At 44.9% G+C, this 18,582-nt stretch overlaps 1 protein-coding gene across 2 annotated transcripts in view; it reads left to right on the forward strand.

Annotated features, from left to right (window-relative positions):
- Positions 1-18,582, forward strand: part of RNF149 (ring finger protein 149) — a 91,251-nt gene that overhangs the window by 48,850 nt on the left and 23,819 nt on the right. For both annotated transcript variants that reach the window (XM_085622757.1, XM_085622758.1), the window contains 3 exons: positions 1,995-2,063; positions 6,136-6,218; positions 17,795-17,891. In XM_085622757.1, coding sequence (XP_085478883.1) covers positions 1,995-2,063; positions 6,136-6,218; positions 17,795-17,891 — 249 coding nt within the window. The remainder of the gene's footprint in view (positions 1-1,994; positions 2,064-6,135; positions 6,219-17,794; positions 17,892-18,582) is intronic.

Here is an 18,582-nt window from a genome sequence, read left to right on the forward strand (position 1 = left end):
ATAGAAATCTGGTAAAGAGGAAATACTAAGAGTAATGGTATTGGAAAGAAGTGTGGGAGAAATTGAATTCAGGTAAGATGTTGCTTGCAGAGAAAATCATGGAGCTGGCAGGCACTGTCATGGCCACTTTTCCACATAGCTCTGAACTGCTGGTTTCTAAAGCAGTGGTGCACCTGGTGCTTATGGCTCTGGTTAGCATGCCAGGACTAGACATCACAATGGTGTGAGACCTGTCCATACTGTAGCTTGAATCGAAAACTAAAATGCTTATGGAATGCCACAGGGACAACCAAAGTGAGAGCACTGAGGCTCCGCCCGTTTCTAAAAGCAAACATTAGTCACAGCCGAGGTAAGTTGAGGTTCTAACCCCATACCGACTAAAGTATGAAAAATCAACAGAATAGTCAGTAGGGGTTTGAGAAGCAATCCGGTCAAAGCAAGTACCATCGCTGTAAACTGGACTCCACGAAACTAAGAAAAGAGCAGACTAGAGCTACAGCTAACAAAGAAAATATTGTCCCTGAAAAACATTAAAATACATGTCTGGTACCTTTGTAAATTGGGAGTGGAGAGGGGAAAAGACTAAACATTCTCTGGACCAGAGGCAGCTCAAGGATTTTCAAGTTGATCAAGTAATCACAGTCCCTCAACCTGAATTCTTTCATCTATGAATTGTTTCTCTGTTAAGTGATTTTTCTTATGGTTTCATGTAATTTTAGTTTCTTGTATAGCAGGGATCCCTTTGAGACTTATTTGTGAGTTATAATTAGACCCTGAAACCTACCCATACACCAGTCACCATCCACACACATTCCCTATTCTTTCCACCCCTTCCCACAATTCTCTTCTGAAAATTGAAAGGATCTAAAGGCAAGCTTTAATAGATTAGCCCTTAGTTTTCACATTGTTCACACCAGTGATGCGTTATGCAATGGGTGAGAAAATTCACATTTTAATTGGATACCGACCCGTATGTTTCTCTTTGTGCTTACACGCCACACAACAGATCAGAAGCATAGCTTGCATGCCTTAGGCCCTGGTGCAAGCAAGGAATATGACCCCATTGCTGTTGTGGTATTAAACACAGTAATTATTAGGATTCTGTGGATCCCTTAGGGCTCTGGGTTCTGCTGCCAATGCACCTGCTGCAGAAATAGTGGCTACGCCCCTGCGGCAGGTGCAAAAATGAGAGGCGCTGTTTATTTTTCTGCATTGCGTTTTGTATAGCTTGAAGTTAGTTTCGTGGATAAAAACATTGAGAAATAATGTTTGATATTCTTTATTATGGTACGTGAAAATTGGTTTGCTTCGTATTCTGAGGTCCATTGTCTTCAGACAATACTGGCAATAGTAAATTCCCCCCCCCCCTCCCCCCTCTCTCCAGTTTCACTAGATACAATGTGGGCTGCTCTGACTTTCTGCTGTTCTGTGTTTTCTAATTCTACATTCTGAAATGCCTTGTGGAATACACTTATGCATGTTTAGGGATTGTGATAAAGATACGCTGTCGTATTGATGCTAAGACCATGCCAGAGTTGAATATCCTAAATGTTTGGACACCAGTGTCCTCAACGCTCGCTAAGACTAATGTGCATTGTGACCTGTCTGACAACAGTGGAAGTGGTCTATATATGTGAAACAGTCTCTGAATTCTCCACTAAAAGCCCATTTTCTTGTAAATACCAGTGAAAAAGTTGCTTCATAGTGGTGCCAAATGCAAAACATGCAAAGGGCCTAGGAGTCGAAAACAAAGGGGAAATAAGGAGATGAAAGGATAATATGGCGCTAGGGAAACTGAGAAATTATACTTCATGACCCAAAGCTGTAATTGCAGAACATTAAGCTGTGTGTGTCAGTCCATACTTGGGGAGAGTCCCACAAAGGCAAATTGTAGTTGCTTTAATCACTGTGTCCCATCATGTGCACTGTCCTTCAGACTCTTAAGCAATATAGGCTTCTAATGGTGACACTTTTTTTTCCCCCCTCATCTAAAGAATAACCGGAAGGAAACTAAGAAGGCCATCAGCCAGCTTCAACTTCACACTGTAAAGCGAGGCGAGAAGGTAAGTGGTTACTTTGCGGAATATTTTGTGCTCTGCCCACGTTGGTTGTCATTCTAACTTTGTTTCATGAGTAAGGATTTGGGACTAAAGTGCCCCTTTACCCCTGAGGTTTAGCTCTACATGAGAAACTTAAACATTGGATTCGGGTAGGCCGGATTTGAATTGTTGGCATGTGGAAGTAGTAAGGCAGCAATATATGACAAATCATGGGTATTTAGCACGACTACTCACTCCCTGACTTAGTATATTGAATGTTGCATGATACTGCTGTCCATTTGCGTGTCGTAGAGTGACTTTGAGTCAAAGCTAGATCTTGTAGGCAAGGATCTAGATTGCTTTCGGTGCATTGATCTTTTATTTTCATCTTTAATCAATATTGATCCGTGGGTGCGTACTGCTGCTCCTGCTCCTATGTAACCGTAATATTGAAAGCTGATTTATACCACCAAGATCCCCCTCCTCTGAATATGTGGAGCCCACGCTTCTATCGCTTGTTTGAAATTACCCACATTTAACATTGTCGCACCCGCTGCTACCAGTTTACATTATCCAGTGAGTGGTTGACGCCTTCTCCTGTCTGTACTTTATTTCAGATGAAACCTCCTTTTAACCACTGAATTTTGTGAGGTTAAAGTCCTCGATTTACCAGTCAACAGCAGTCTCCATGTGTGAATTTTTCCCAAGGTGCATTTTAAACATGAACTATACTGGGTCTTGTTAGGGCAAACATAATCATTTACTTTCAAATGTTTCCAATCCCTCCTTTGCTACGAGCAGTATATGATCGATTTGTAAAGTGTTTCAAAAGTGTTGAGTTTTCAAAATTAAGGACATTGAATAAAAAATGAATGCCTCCTGTGCCTGGCTCTTACTTCACTGGCTTATGATGGGCAAGTGTTGCCTGGACTGAGAAACCCATGAAAGAATTCCTCTGAACTGATCATTTTATGCATCAGCCTGGGACGGGTTCTCAAGTGAGCATAGGACTGCAAATCGGGTTCCTTGTGTTTCCAACCCACCCGTCAACGTAAACAAGTAAAAGTGCTTTTTTGAGAAGCTCTTGGAAGGGAATGATTCTTCTGCCAAAATTCCAAACGCCGCAGTTTAAAAACATATATATATATATATATACATATGTCTCTGTCTCTGTCTCACTAGAAAATGTGTAGCTGGCACAAGGCATACGTTGGTTTAGCACCACATTCCCTGATAGTGTTTCTATAATTGGGAGGATTTGAAGTTGCTTGGAACATCATTTTTGCAGCGTGAATCTTTTCTGTATTTATATGCTGTGCATCATTCCACTGTTCACAATTGGCCTTGCTTGCTCAAAAATAAAACTTACAAAGAGAACTAGAACACTGCTGTTTGCATGGTGGACTGAGTAAAGCCGAATGCCTGTTCACAATTCCAACATTAATGATAGCAGTTGCAGTACTGTATACAGCAGGTACATGAAATAAAGGTCTGACTAAATGACGTTCAACAGACCTAGTTCAACAAGAATTTGTTCTCAACCAAGGTCGGAGCATCTATTGTATTTTAGAAATTCCATTGTAGCAAGTGAGGCTCCAAGGCTCATGTGATCTAAATCTATCATGGGGCATTCTGGAAAGCCCATAGGCTTGCACTGGTGAACTACAGCCATAGTAATGCTCTTTAGAGCTACAGCGGATTAACAGGGTATATTCCTCAATAGGGTTAGTCTCGGAGACAGTGGGGTATCCCACAGCATGCATTAGTTGGAAGCAGCTAGGATACATCTCCCACTTTACCAAATCTACCTCAGTCTACCGCACTCCAATCTACTAAACCAAACAGTGTACCCCCTATCCACCCCTCTCTGATCTATCCCAATCTTCTCTATCCCACTCTACTCAAATCGGCCTCACTTTACTCTACCCCACTCCCCTCTACCCCACCCCGCTCTACCCAACTCTGCGCCAATCTACCCCACTCCATTCCAATTTACCCCACTCCACACCAATTTACCCCACTCCACACCACTTCATCGCAATCTACAACAGTCTACCCCACTCAACTCCAATATACCCCTTTCCAATCTACCCCACTCCAATCTACCCAACTTCACACTACGCCAATCTACCCCACTCTATTCTACCTCAATCCCCCCACTCCTATGTACTCAAATCTACCCCACTCCAGTCTACCCCGCCCCTCTCCACCTCACTCCAATCTACCCCATTCCACTGTACCCCAAACTACCCCACTCTACTCTAACCCACTCTAATCCCATCTACCCCACTCATCTCCAATCTGCCCCATTCCAGTCTGCCCCACCCCCAGTCTTCCATAGTCTACCCACCTCTACCCCACTCAACTTTACCCCAATGTACCACACTCTAATTTACCCCAATCTACCGTACGCCAGTCTTCTAAACTCCACTACATATACCCCTGTTTACCCCACTCCACACTACCTCAATGTACTGTACTCTAACCCACTCTAATCCCATCTACCCCACTCTTCTCCAATATGCCCCAATCCAGTCTACCCCACCCCCATTCTTCCATAGTCTACCCACCTCTACCCCACTCAACTTTACCCCAATGTACCACACTCTAATTTACCCCAATCTACCGTACGCCAGTCTACTAAACTCCACTACATATACCCCTGTTTACCCCACTCCACACTACCTCAATGTACTGTACCCTACTCCACCCCAATCTACCCCACTCTACCTACTGTACACCCCAATTTACCACACTCTACCCCAATCTTCCCTGCTCAACTCTACCCCATCCCCACTACCTCCACCCCACTACACTACAATCTCACCCACCCCAATCTACCCCACACCACTCCGACCTACCCCACTCTGATATACTCCAATCTATCCCACCCCAATCTACTACACCCCAATCTACCCAACCCCAGTCTCATAATCTACTCCAGTCCAATGTACCCCATTCAATTTGCCCCAAACTACTGCACTCAATCTATTATGCTCAACTACAGTGTAGCCCAATCTATCACACTCCAATCTACCTAATTCCACTTTACCCCTCTCCACTCAAATCTACCCACTTTTCTCCACCCAACCGCAGTCTACTCTACCCCAATATACCCCTCTCCACTCAATCTACCCCACTCCAAGCTACTTCACTCCAATCTACCCAACCCCAGCCTATCATAATCTTCCCCTATCTATCCATTCAATTTGCCCCAAACTACTTCACTCCAAACTACTAAACTCAACTATAGTGTACCTGTCTACCCCACTCCACACTAACCCAATCTACCCTAACCCAATCTACCCTACCCCAATCTACTCCACTCTGATCTACCATACCCCAATCTACCCTACCAAATCTATCCATTCCACTCTAACACTATATACTACACTCCAGCTACCCCATTACACCCCATTCCAATCTCCCAAATTCCTCTTCCCCAATGTCCCTCACTCCAATCTGCCTCACTCCAGTCCACTCTAATCTACTCCACACTCTAGTCTACTCCACTCTGACCTCCTCCATTCTTCCCTGCTCCAATCTACCCCACTCCACCCCACTCTACCCCTCCCCACTCAATTCTACCCCAAACCTTATAGCTATGCTGAACAGCAACCACACTGATGTACAACATGGCTAACACACATTGCCAAAGCCAACAGCCCTCGCACAGGCGAGACCTATTGCTTTGCCACTACTGGTTTTATTCTTGTAGGTCGTGTCCTTTTTTTCACCCTCCTTTTTGAGACCCACTAAGCACAGTGAATGGTGCCACTTGAAGGTCTAACCTGCACTGGTTGAATGAAGCTGCTGTAGAATACCAGGAACTCTGGGTGAGAGGCCTGTGCCAGACCTGGCATGCTACATTTCTACAGCACTGCAGGCCTAATAATGGATGAAGTCTGAGCATCACTTGCCACAAGTAGGAAGTGGTTTGTTTCAAAAGATCTGCTCATATGCCCAGAACCGGTTTCTCCGGCTCTGGGATTGGATTACTTGTCAGTGGCCAAAGAGTCACACATATGAAGTGACTGTACATTACTGTTACTTCTTGCTGCTTGTTTTTGCAGTGCTGACTGTAATTTTCTTACAGGGGGTCGATGTGGATGCTGAAAACTGTGCCGTATGCATTGAGAACTACAAGCCAAAAGACGTTGTTCGAATTCTGCCATGCAAGTATGTTTTTAATGCTCCGTTTTTAAAATGTTAGCGCTGAAACAAAGCATTTCATGACTGGCTCCGTTCTTCCTAGAGTTTTTGAGCATCTAGGCTTGTTGTTCAAATCATTGTATTGTAATTGCATTTATATAGCGCCTACCACCCCTGACAAGGCATCAAAGTGCTTTTTCGGAGCATGCTACTCCGGAACACACAAAGGATTAGTGGCGAATTAGTATAGTGAAATATGAAAACAATTAGAGTGGTGGCTCATACGCTCGTGGCTCTAGGATCCTGCAATCTGCGGAAGTGACTAAGACTTTATAGGGTGCTTAGTCAAACTGACTTTACCACGAGAGCATGGGGCTGGGCCATGAATACTTCTTTTTTTTTTCTTTTTTACAAGGCTCCCTGGGATTCTTTGTTTTATAACACAGCAATACATTTATTTTCACTTTAATAGACTATCCCCACACGTCCTTGCTCCCGAGGATCTTGTTGCGGGAAGTCATAACGTCCCAGCATTCAAATGCGATTGCAAGGAGTGGTGGGGGACCTAAGCCTAGTCTAGACCCGTGCTTTAGAGTCTGAAGGCCAGAATTCTGACTGTTGTTTTGTCTTTATGCTGGATAGGCTCCATCCGGTGCGTTTTGCTTGGTACGTTGTATTTCTGTTTCCTCGCGGGGAGATGTATTCTTGCTGGTACGCGTGTTGCTTTTTAAACAGTATGTAGAGGAATTGTGTCTGTCTGGTTTGATAGCTGCCATACTAGCTAGTGGTGTTTTCTTATTCACTAACACTCTGTGTCACCCCTGCGCTGCTATTGCGGTCTGAGGAGCAGGTTGTGCATGGGTGAGGAAAAAGGGCAGCATGACCGCAAGCTTCATGCGCACAGATGTTGGTTTTTCCCCCTCATTCATGGACCTGAGATGGGCAAAAGTGACTGGAAACCGAAAGAGCAGCATACAAGGCTGATATTATCCTATAGGCCTCGCCGCTCATCCGGTATGACCTGCTGTTCTGTGAGTGATTTGCACCAGTCTTTCCACCTATGACTGCAGACCATTTTAGGATTGAGGAGTTCAGGCTTATGCAGCCTTTGCTTCCTTCATTACCATAGAAGATGGGTATGTGAAAGGCATTGTTTAAGCATCTTTAGTTGTTCTTTCCCATCTCCGCAGCCAGCGAGACTGGTCAGGGTGACTGCGTTATTTATCAAGCTATGCCAGCAGGGCCGGTGCTACCCACACACAGGTAAACTGGTAATTCCATTAGGGCCCGTGGAAGAGTGGATCTTAACACAATAGGTCCTATTTTTTCACACCTACAGGACAGCAGAGTCCTCTTATCTATCATTTTCAAATTCGGCTTCATTACTGAACAAGTTGCATTAGTGGTCTGCTACCAGAGCAGCATGATATGTTTACTCCAGGAATTAGATGAAGCTTAAGGTATTTGCTTTGCAATGTCACCCCTTGCATTATATTGCTTCTGTTCTTGCAAGCTAGGACACCCCCTCGCCACCCATTTCTCTAAGCTAATATTGTCCTTGTAGGGGAGGGCGGGCACCAGAGCACTTTCTCACTTCACCAGGCAGAAGTCCACTGTAAGCATTGTCCATCCCCTCCCTGGACCCCATCTTCTTTCTAGCCCCCTCGCTATCTTCTTCCAGCTTTACTACTTTCTTGGGACCAGGGATGTCAGACACAAACTGCCAAGGCCCCTGCATTTTATTGTATTCACAGTTTCTTACTCCTGTTGCTCTCTTAAATTTCAAAGCAGCTTCTTATGCCGTTGAGTCAAAGTCCTCGTGTGCCAATGAACATTTACTGTTTTTAACCAAAGTGTTGGATGTAGTAATCAAAGTACGTGCCGTCTAACCACTCGATGCTCTTATACGTGCGGTTTCTTTTCTGCCAAGACTCTGCTCTGCCAGTGGTGTCGGCGAATAGAATTTGATGGAATTCGCAACTCTTTGGGAGTTGCGGAGCAACGTTTATTTAAAAGTACAACACGAGTAGACCTCTTTACACCACCCCCGGTGGTCATTTGTTCTCTGGGTGGTTGGGTCTGCGGATACTACACCGTGGGGTCCCTCTAAGGAATGACACCTATCTTGGTCTGAATACTTCCAGAGAGCCTTGCATCAGACAGCGATGGGCCTGTGGTGCTCCTCATCAAACTGGGTTCCCTAGGAGGCATCTTTGCAACCAAACTCTGACCCTTCTGAGGTGTTTATATTGGAAGACAAGTCCTTCGACTTCTGGGGCTAATTCATCTAATGGTACCCGGTACTGAGACCCCAAGTCTGTACCAAGGTAGTTGAAGTTTCTAACCCTGTTGCCTACCCTTGGACCCAGACTGATCTCTAGCAGAAAGACGGGCTAAAAAAAATACCTTTTTTATTTATGTTTTTTAGATGCGTGTTGGAATGCCATGATAGTATATTAGTTTGTCCTCAAAACAGGCAGGCTGTTTTTGGTAGCCTCTAAAAGTATGTGTTTTTGAAGGTGAACCGCAGGTTTATTGTTGTGCTCCACCTTTTTGGGAGGTTTTGCAGAGATGTGTTTGTTTGCCCCGCACCACAAACGGTTGAAGCATCCTAAAAGAAAAGACTCCTTCAGAAAACCACTGTTGGTATAAACAGAAATTGTTTTGTAAAGCATGTTTTGTAAATTGCCAAAGAGCCTCGGGGAAGGCACCCAACATAAGCAGTGATAAAGAGGAGGCGACCTGCTCTGTGCCAACAAAAAAGACCAGCCCAAAAGAGGAATGTCGACTGACTGTTGCTCGCAGGACTGCAGATAATGCTTCAAATAAATTGATAAAATCATGTTGCTGTTTTAGTGTAACACCTAATTACAGGAGAGGAAAACAGACACTATCTTTAAATCTGCCGCAGTTGTACTGTGAGACTCGACATAATCACTGTGCAGGTCTTTGGAAAAATGGTTTAACCCTCTTCGTACCGACTATTTCTGTTGCTAGTAGAGACTCATGGCAAATAAAATATATCCGCTTGTAGTGGGTTTAAATGAGTTACACATTCGATGTTCTGTTTCCAGTAAAGCACCACGGCAAACTGTAACCGCGAAAGTGTGGGGGTGAACTTGGGTTTAAAGTGATAACCTGTTTGGAAAACACACTTTCTTAAAATAATAATTGCGAGCCCTTCAAAAGATTGCACCTTATGAAGTAAAAACCTTTGGAACCCAAGTATAACAAACAAGTTCGTTACATCTGTCCTTTCTGTGCTGCTTCCAGTTCCCAAACTGTTATTAGGTCTGGCCTTTGAGACCGCTTTAAATTGTCTCACCTTATTGTTTTTCCAAGAATTTCCTACGCAGCATACATACAAGGAGGGTGTTTGTCTGCTCGCTTTATCTATTTGCCCGTTAAATTGCCATTCACGTTTTGCTTCCGTCCACCACAGCATATGACAAAAGGCCGTGGGTTACCCTGCTTTACCCATTGGCTCCCTTCGTTTTGAGTGACAGCACAAACCCCGTGCATATTGTTATTAAACGCCAAAAGAATACTTTATCTAAAATGTCCATGCAGGGGTAAAGTGTACTTTAAAAAAATATATATATTCTTTTATATAGCTAACGTTCTGACTGTTTATTTTTCCTGCACTTCGAGTGCCGAAGGCTAAGGGTAGGGTTTTTAGTAAAGTCAGGAAGAAATGGCGCTCAGACTAATGCGTGCTGTGTTGTCAATAGACCTGAGTGGGTACGGTGCTGCTGGGTCGGGGGAATTACCCAACCCACGGCAGCCGTAAGATACCATTACCCTCCGGCATCAGCTTTACCCGGCAGGCGCACCCGCCTACCCGCTGGCCTCAGCTTCGTGGATAGCACCGCTCCACTCCTACCGACGGGCTCCCATCCTTCCGCCAAGACCCGGCGTCCGTGCCAGCCACTGGACGTCTGTTTTCACAACACCCAGACATACTCGCGCTCACGCACCGATCAGCATACCCGCCTCGGCTTCACCTTTTACTCCACGGCCTCCTGCTCCTCACTCGCCCGGGGCTTTAAGCTCCGAACCCGCATCTCCTCAATCACGCGGCGCTCACACCGTGCCCGTGTGCTTTTGGGAGCTCCCACTTCTGGATTTCTTCGTTCCTCTCGCACGGCAACCCGGACCGGGTTGGAATTATCACCGGTTCCCTGGGGCCTACCATCTCCATCCTCGCAAACGCTATATAGCCCTGAAGAGCCACAGGACCACTTCTTGTGACGAAACACGTGTCGGCTGGCTGTTTGTGTTCAAATTCAGTTATGTTATTAAATAACTTCTCAAAATTCAAACTGCTGTCGACCAATAGCAATTGTAAACTTTCACTGAGACTTTAATAACAATTTTGATACCACCACTAGGTGTGCTCGGGACTTTGCTCAACTTCGAGTGCCGACTTTATTGGTGATTTATTTACTTTCTGTTTTCTTAGGTGTTGAAATTGTAGCTAACTGGGATTAGAGTGCATGGTTAATTCCTTTTTGTCTAATTCACTAGTAATAAAATGCATGGCACAACTTTAGGAGAACGCTAGGAAAATGGCCACTTAAGTGAATGTGTTTTTAATTCTTTTTTTTTTTTATTGAAACCCTATGGTGGCCACATATTGGTGTAAATGCAACAAATGATGGCCGGAATGCTGAATGAGTCAAACATTCTCCCACAGTCAAGAGATCTGGGTTAAATCCATTGTTCTTTTGCCCACTACGCCACCCCAGTTTGGCTGATGAGTGAAATTCCGAAACCGGTCCTAGGATGCTTTGTTCCAGTCCAGGGAGGACCTGGCCTGGCAGTTCGGGCTGGACTGTTCCCATTGGGCACAGGGTCAAGACTGATTTGCATATGGCTGGGTTCAAACTGGAAGGGCATGTTGAGCAAAAAAAGATGGATTTAGGCCCAGATCTCTGTACTGGGGTGAATGTATGACTTTGTTCTGCATTCTGTCCATCAATTGTTCTTTTTGCACATATTGGTAGCATTTTTTTCTTTTTGTGGTACATATTTCAGTAAAAATGTGTGTTAAACGTTTTATGTAATTAAAGTAACTAACTACCAGTGTTAAGAAACGTGAAAGAATCCGTGCTAGCTGCGAACAAGTCCATGTACAACGTGCCCTTGCCCTGAGTTAGGCCTTTAAGCCGTTCAGCTTGGTTTGTCAGACTTTTCCCAAAAGCACAAAGTTTACTGTAGGCCGAGGCCTATCCATGAGTGTGTAGCTCCAGAATGTGTGTTGTTTGGGTTTCTAACAAGGTCAAGGTGCAGTTTGCATGCTCGTGCAGCTGTTGGTGCTGTGCTGGTCAAGAAGGAGTGCAGCAGGCACTTCTGCTGTATACTTTTGTTTTTTGCCTTGTAAAGCGGTTATTTGTCCAAATGGCTCAAGGCTAGCCACCTAGGCTGCAGACCACTGTCTTTTAATGCAGAAAGAGAGGAATAACGATAAACACAGCACCACCTTTTACAGACAAAAATATGCCTGCAGCTCAATATCTATAGGAAAGGAGGGGGAAGGACATTTGTTACAGTGATCCATTTGGTCTTATGTGAAAAACGTATGCAACACAATCTCTTGTGCGTGTACAGAGCAATAAGGCAGCAACGCGAAACATCCACTCTCACAAGATGTGGTGTAACAGGAACTTACTCATGCTGGTAGATGGCAGAATGCCCTGTACAAGTCAATTGTTGGACTTGTGTTTATCGGCATTGAAATACAGCCAGTGACCAGATTTGTAATGCCTGGGGAAATGCTGATAACACCCTACTCTTGCAGTGACCTTACGTAGGTCCCTTTCATCTCAAATGTGGATTAGTAAACAGCCTGGAGGAGAGACAGTTGGCAGGCAGTTATTCATCATTCATTTATTGTGGAAATAGCCAACAGAATCCTTGCCAAACAAAGTACAAACAATCCAGTGCATGCAGTGGGCAATTGCAAGATCTGCCTATAAACAAGGTTGCATCCTTCCTGAAGATAAATTCCCTTCCAGATGAAATTCTCACACAATTCCATTCTATATCGGCTTAATCAAAGTGCAGTTTTGCAAAACTCCGAGTCCTGTGGCAAAGATGAGCTGCTATTCTGCAGAGTCCTTACCCAGAAGGTTTGCCCAAATATTTACGCATTACACTAAAGAAACTGTGAGAGCAAAGACCGAGACCCACCAGCATTGGCAAAGGTCTCGCCTATGGGCAAGCTATTGGCTTTGGCAATTGGTTGGGGGTGGCAAACCAGAGGGCAGGTGGTTGGTGTACGGTAGGACATTACAAAAAACAATGTGCTATGAAGCGACCTGCGCAGACCACATCATAGCACTTTTCTTCCTGTTCTGCTGGGGGGGGGGGGGGGGGGGGGAGAAGTAACTGGGGCAGGGGAAATGAAGGTGGGCAGGGGAGAAGGAGTTATGGATGAAGGCAAAACAAACAGTGAGGGAGCGATAAAAGAAAAACGGATGGAGTGTGGGAGGGAGAGGAAAATAACAAATCACACAGAGGGTGGTAGGGAGGGATGATGGCAAAACTCAGAGGGTGGGAGGGATAAATCAAATAGTACCTAAATCACAGTGCAGGCAGTGGACGGACAGCGTAAGGGCACTAATAAAACTAAATTCATCTGTACTTATTCCCTGCGCCACATCAAGAAAAGGAAGTGACTCCTGGCAAGCACTGCCCAGTTAGAAGTCAGCAAAGAAGAGTGGCAGTGATGCCAATGAATGGTAAGCAGTGGGTGGGCTCCAAGCCCATTACTCAACACAAAAGTCTCGCAAGCGAGAGCGTGTGCACTATCGCATGCTCACAAATACAAGACCTAAAAACACCGGTTTACAAAGCAACATGTTTGCCTTGTGCGCATTGCTTCCTGATGCTGCAAAACTTGAACTAACCACAGTTTGGTAAGTCCTAAAATGGCTGGACAACCGAGAAGGAAAGGAGTTTCTGACTATCGGAGGTATCCTAACAAAAGCAACGGTGATCGGACGGCGCCTAGTTCCTATCTTCGGTATGTCAGATCAACATTTTACAAACGGTGAACTTGGTCTCTTGCTAAAGCTGGTTTAGCTATCCGAATATTCCAATTAGTTGCTTGTGAGGAAGTACAACCAGCTTTGGGAGTACTTCGCTTTCAGTATCCCACTGGCTACAGGAAGCTGATGATTCACTTTATGCAACATATCCGTTTCTAAATGTAGTTTTCAATGTGTTCCTCTCTTATAAAATATCTTGTCAAGGACCTGTGAAACATCTACTGAAAAATGGGGAGGAAGGCGAGGAAGAAAATATAGTTTGAGGGAGTGTCCATTTTAAACTGTGGCTCCAGCCTAGCAGTGGTCTTGAATCTTGGAAAAGGCGCGGCTGAGCAGTTTTCCATCCCTACTTCAGTTGCCCTCTTTTTTCCAAGAGAGTATCTCTCACAACCTCTATTCTATGGCATGTAAAGAATTGGGGATGTAGTGTGCAGGTTAAAAGAAACATTCATTTGACAATCTGTGAACCCCACTGTCCCCTGACCTCCTTGCATGATTCTGCCCCAGAGTCGAGGCAGCCACCAACCCCATCATCATATGTCTTGATTTGGGGGTGGACTCAGTCATGTGCTGCAGAGTTGCAGTAATGGCGTGTAGGTTGTCGTAAGGAATAAGTACTTCATCTTTGCGGAAGCACATTTTCAAACTGTCTGAGTCTGAAGAATGTTTCAGTTTTCTTGTGGGGCTCGCTTGGCCTTTCACCTGTTTTGTGCGGAAGACAGTTTAAAAAATATTTTGTTATTGTCTTTTTGCCAAACCACACATTACAACGCGACAGCAAGATTACAGCATGGGTTTGTCTCAATTACAAGCTTCGTGTTTCTGTGGCGTTCATGTACATGGCTGCAAGTCGCGACGCTCTGCGCCGCTGCAGATTTGTGAGGCGCTGTCCTGGTCTACATTCTTTTGGCTTGGACACAATACACACGCTGACACTGCTAGTGTTGGACAAACATCTGATTCTGATGCTGAAGGCAGGTTTTCTCTGCTCCCTTTATTGTTGCTTCTGTTGTCGCACATGTGCTCATCTGTGGTGAGGCTAGCATTTCAATTGTAGTTTGTTCACAGTTTAATTTTTCTCCACTGGTTGATAGTAGCTGTGTGGTGGCCCAGGTTCTCGCTTGCTCATTGCCTCATGGCAGGGAGAAGTATTTGAGACACACATGAGGCAGAGCTTGTGAAGCAGTCCCCCTTTATTGATGACAGTTCTGGTGACTTTGTGGAGAGCTGCCATTTTAAGCTTTTCACAGCCATTGATGAGGATTCTTTCTCTGTGAGATTCTTGACCCTGGGGCACTGAGAGTCCACTAAGTATCCTGATGAGAGCTCAGGACTCTGAGGGGCCATGCCAGGAGCTTGTACCATCCTGTAGGGTTTTAGCCAAACAGATCTGAGGCTCGACCAGAGGAGGTGTCAGCAAATAGCATTCACTACGAAGAAAGCCTTACAGGCCACGAGGATCTACAGAGCGAACATGAGATTTTAGAGCAGCTTGATTCTTCCAGACTGCACATCCATGTTTTGTGTGACTGAAATATGCACCAGCTCAGCTCCTAGTCTGTCTGGAGCATCACTCGCATCTCCTGTGAGAAAGCCACTCCTTTTCCAACCTTGCAGTGTTTGTGCTTAGTGCTAGAGTGGAATAGGCCGCCACATACCACGCCCACCATAGCTCTTATGGAAACTTTTGGAGCATTCGCATCCTGTTCGGTGGAGGTCATCTGCAGATTCATCTTTACGTGGGTTTTTAACATATTAATGACAATAGCAAACTACCATTTTCTCTCCAAAATCGTCTTTCTAAGGGAAGATGGATTCTTGGCTGCCACGCAGCTTTCTTTGAGACTTTGTTTTCTGTTTTGCCTCCGAGCAGGGCACTACTGCAGTCCTTGGTATCCATATTCTGCCTTCTATGATCATGAGGTGTTGCTGTGGCATTGGCTGGCCATACAGCTTTTCCGGTGACCGTTTTGAAATCGGTTGCTTAATTCTTGTGAAGCAGGACTAGTGGTTTCTTTATTTATTTACAGAGTTTTATATAGTGCAGACTTGACCCGAATCGGTTATCAGTGCTTTACATAGCACCAGTTGCATTACATGAGGACACATTCATTTTTGTTGGGCACCGGGAGATTAAGTGATTTGCCCAGAATCACAGGATGTTCAGCGTCATTGCCGAGACTCAAACCCAGTTCCCCAGATTCGAGGTCGACCGCCCTAGCCTTTAGGTCAACTCCTCTCTTTTTGCTTTATGTAGTACTATTTTAACCTCTGACGTTTAATATATGTTTTACAAAGAACACTAGACCGTCTCTGCCAAAGGCAGTCCTTTTAGTGTCTTAGTGTCTTACTCATTGGAAGAAGGGATGCGAATGTCTGAAAGGGCTGAAGGTGTATAACTGGAACAGCGAGACAACAGAAGGACATAAATGGGGTGGAGTCCATGAGCACTGGGTACTCGTGTAGCCTGTGACTGTAGCGGCTCTTTAGGTCATGAAGGGGTCTTTACTCTCACCCTTCTATTTATTGTGTAATTTATTTCACTGGGAAGGGCCATCGGGAGGCATGCTGATGACACCTTCAACGGTTTCATTCCAAGGCGAGCCTGAGATGGCCTTTTGGTTATCTGACCTTTGCTTGGCCAAAGCGGCCAATGGACTAGAGAGACTGTTTCACTTAAGTGAAGCATGGATCAAGTGCTACAAATAATTGTAGATTAGGCAAGTAACTTGGTATTGGGACCAGCGGAGGAGTGCTCCCCTCCCCCAAACAGCAGAAAAGGAAATATAAAGCAACACTAGTTTTATTTTTCCTTTCCGGACGAGTCTTGTGGGCGGGGCCTGGTAGTGACGGCACTGAGGAGTGGTACTGCACTCCCGTCACTGCACATGAAGATTTGGCCCACTGTGAGGTCAGCCAAACCATCATGCGCAGTGAAAGCTGTCCAACCCAGTAACGCAGCTGGGCTGGAGAGAGCAGGCACAGACTCAGTCTGTCCTGGAGCGCAAATCGAGGGCGCTCAGTCCAATTCTGAAGCTGCTCTCATGTGCGAGAGCAGCTTCAGGATTGGCTGCAGGGCATTCTGGGAGCCTGTTCCTTCCTGAGGAGGAGCACGACTGGGAAGGCTGAAGGTAAGTTTTTATTTTTTACCCGCGACCCTTAGTGCCCTTCCTCACCCCCTTGCCTCTATCTCCTCCAGCATACCAGCCGCTCCTGATTGGAACAACAGGAGTGTGAGTCAGTCGTTATCAAACGACTAAGTGCGGCCCTAAATTGTGACTTAGCGAGGCATCCTTTTACCACAGTTTGGGCATGGGTGCATAAAGGGCTACAGTGCCCTTTCAACTCTGACGAATTTTGGGACATCTTGTGCACTCTTCTCTGGCCCAAAAATGTAATAGTCTCAGGGGAAGATGTCTTGAATGCCAGAATTCACTAAATGCAAAGCGTCACAAGTATCAAGGAAGCTCCAGCTAAACTTTGATCACAAAACTTGTCTCTCGCTTCAAGCACACAAGCCGATCCATACTAGATGACCTTCGTGCTCTTGTAGCCAAGCATGGAACAATGGGCGCTGGGGAGCAAAGCCTATATCTTCATTTGTATGTTAGACGCTGGCATTTAAATGAAACTATAAAGTCAAGGAGGTGCAAATGAAGATTCCTCCTGACAGCCAGTTGAATTCCTCCATTCAGAATGCCAACTGCAGACCAGCACTTTTAAACAATTATTACAGATTAATGAAAAAGCCAACGACTTTGCGCAACTTGCACTGGTTTTAGTTCTTGAGCGTCTAATTCTTATTGACTTTGAAAGCTTAGCGGTATAATGGTCCTCTTTGTGCATCTGAAACTTTACCAGCATTTTCACCATAAGGCTTCTTGGGTTTTTGCAGACTTGGGGTGTCGCCCCAAACTCTGTGAGGCTGTGTGGTCCTAGGTGGCACTTCAGTTGTGAAATTCAGTTCGACCTGCTTTGAGATGGAACCACAGTCTCCCTATTTTCCAGTTCCCTACAGGGGGCTCGCAATCCTTCAAGGGGTCTTCATTCAGCCCAAGGCCAATGAATATTTGTGAGCAATGGGAGGCTCAGAGGCCCCATCATTACATTTCTGCAGGGGGCATCATTTTGCATTATGCCACTGGTGGTATATATCGCTTTTTACCTCTCCGAATGGATGGACCAGCTCGCTCACATTTGTGAGCCATGACATCTAGGTTTCTGTAGCAGGGTCCTTTAACTTGCTGGTCTGCCAATATGAACATAGTTTGAGTCTCCACAAATGTGTATGAGTCTTGTTTTACTGTAGATTCATTTCTGTTTGATTGATACAAGAGGTTCAAGCCCTCCTACATATCATAAATCTACACAAATTTGAATTTGTAGAGGACTTAAATGCTCAGCCTTCTTTGCCTACAGGTGTATCGGCACAATAGCCATCGTTTGCATGTCTGCTTCTGTTGGGTTAAACATTACGAGCTGAATATTGAACCTTATGCTGCCAGTTTTTGATTTACATTTTTTTAATGAACTGTACTTTATTTTTCCTAGGCATATATTCCATCGAGTGTGCATTGACCCGTGGCTGCTTGAGCACAGAACTTGTCCAATGTGCAAACTGGATGTTATCAAAGCACTTGGGTTTTGGGTAGGTATGGTGCATTAAAGCCGTCTTGTACAACAAAAGAGAACCACATGATTTGTGAGATTTGTGGGTTGTCAGAAAGTGCTATGGAAAGCGGAAAAAGTGATAGAAAAACTTCTCTTCCATAGCACACTGTAATCTCTTTGCATGCAGTTCTTTAAAAAAAAAAAAAAAGTATAAAGTCCGAAAGAGGTTTGTGCGTGTTCCTTTGCTGTGACGCATTTCTCATGCATCATGTGGCACAATACTGCATGACATAATAGGGAAATTCTTGGAATCCGGCCTGTCTGTGTAGTTTTTATGACTAGGTGTTACGTCATTTGGGCCTTTTTCAATGTCCTACAGCACCCAAGTATTCTAATAGTAGTGTCACTTGCATTACTACACGTTAATATCAAATACTTCAGACAAGTGAATTCCTCTGTTGTAAAATAGCTGTGCTTGTGTTGTCTGGATGTGGGCACTCACTGCTCCTAATTTATCTTTGCTACTTCCATTTCCTTTTTGCTATGGTATGCAGATTTGTAGAGTGACTATCACCCGGGAGGGTATCGTGCCACAGAGCACGTATGAGTGTGGGCACACCTAGGGCTTAGTTGATTACTCGAAATTCCAGGTCATCGGCATATTGGGTAATTCAAGAAGTGAGGAGGCGCCACTTATGTGTATCTGCAGGTTGTTACACACTTTAGGA

The sequence above is a fragment of the Triturus cristatus genome, chromosome 8 (assembly GCF_964204655.1).
Source record: "Triturus cristatus chromosome 8, aTriCri1.1, whole genome shotgun sequence".
In the NCBI taxonomy this organism is placed as follows: Eukaryota; Metazoa; Chordata; class Amphibia; order Caudata; family Salamandridae; genus Triturus; species Triturus cristatus.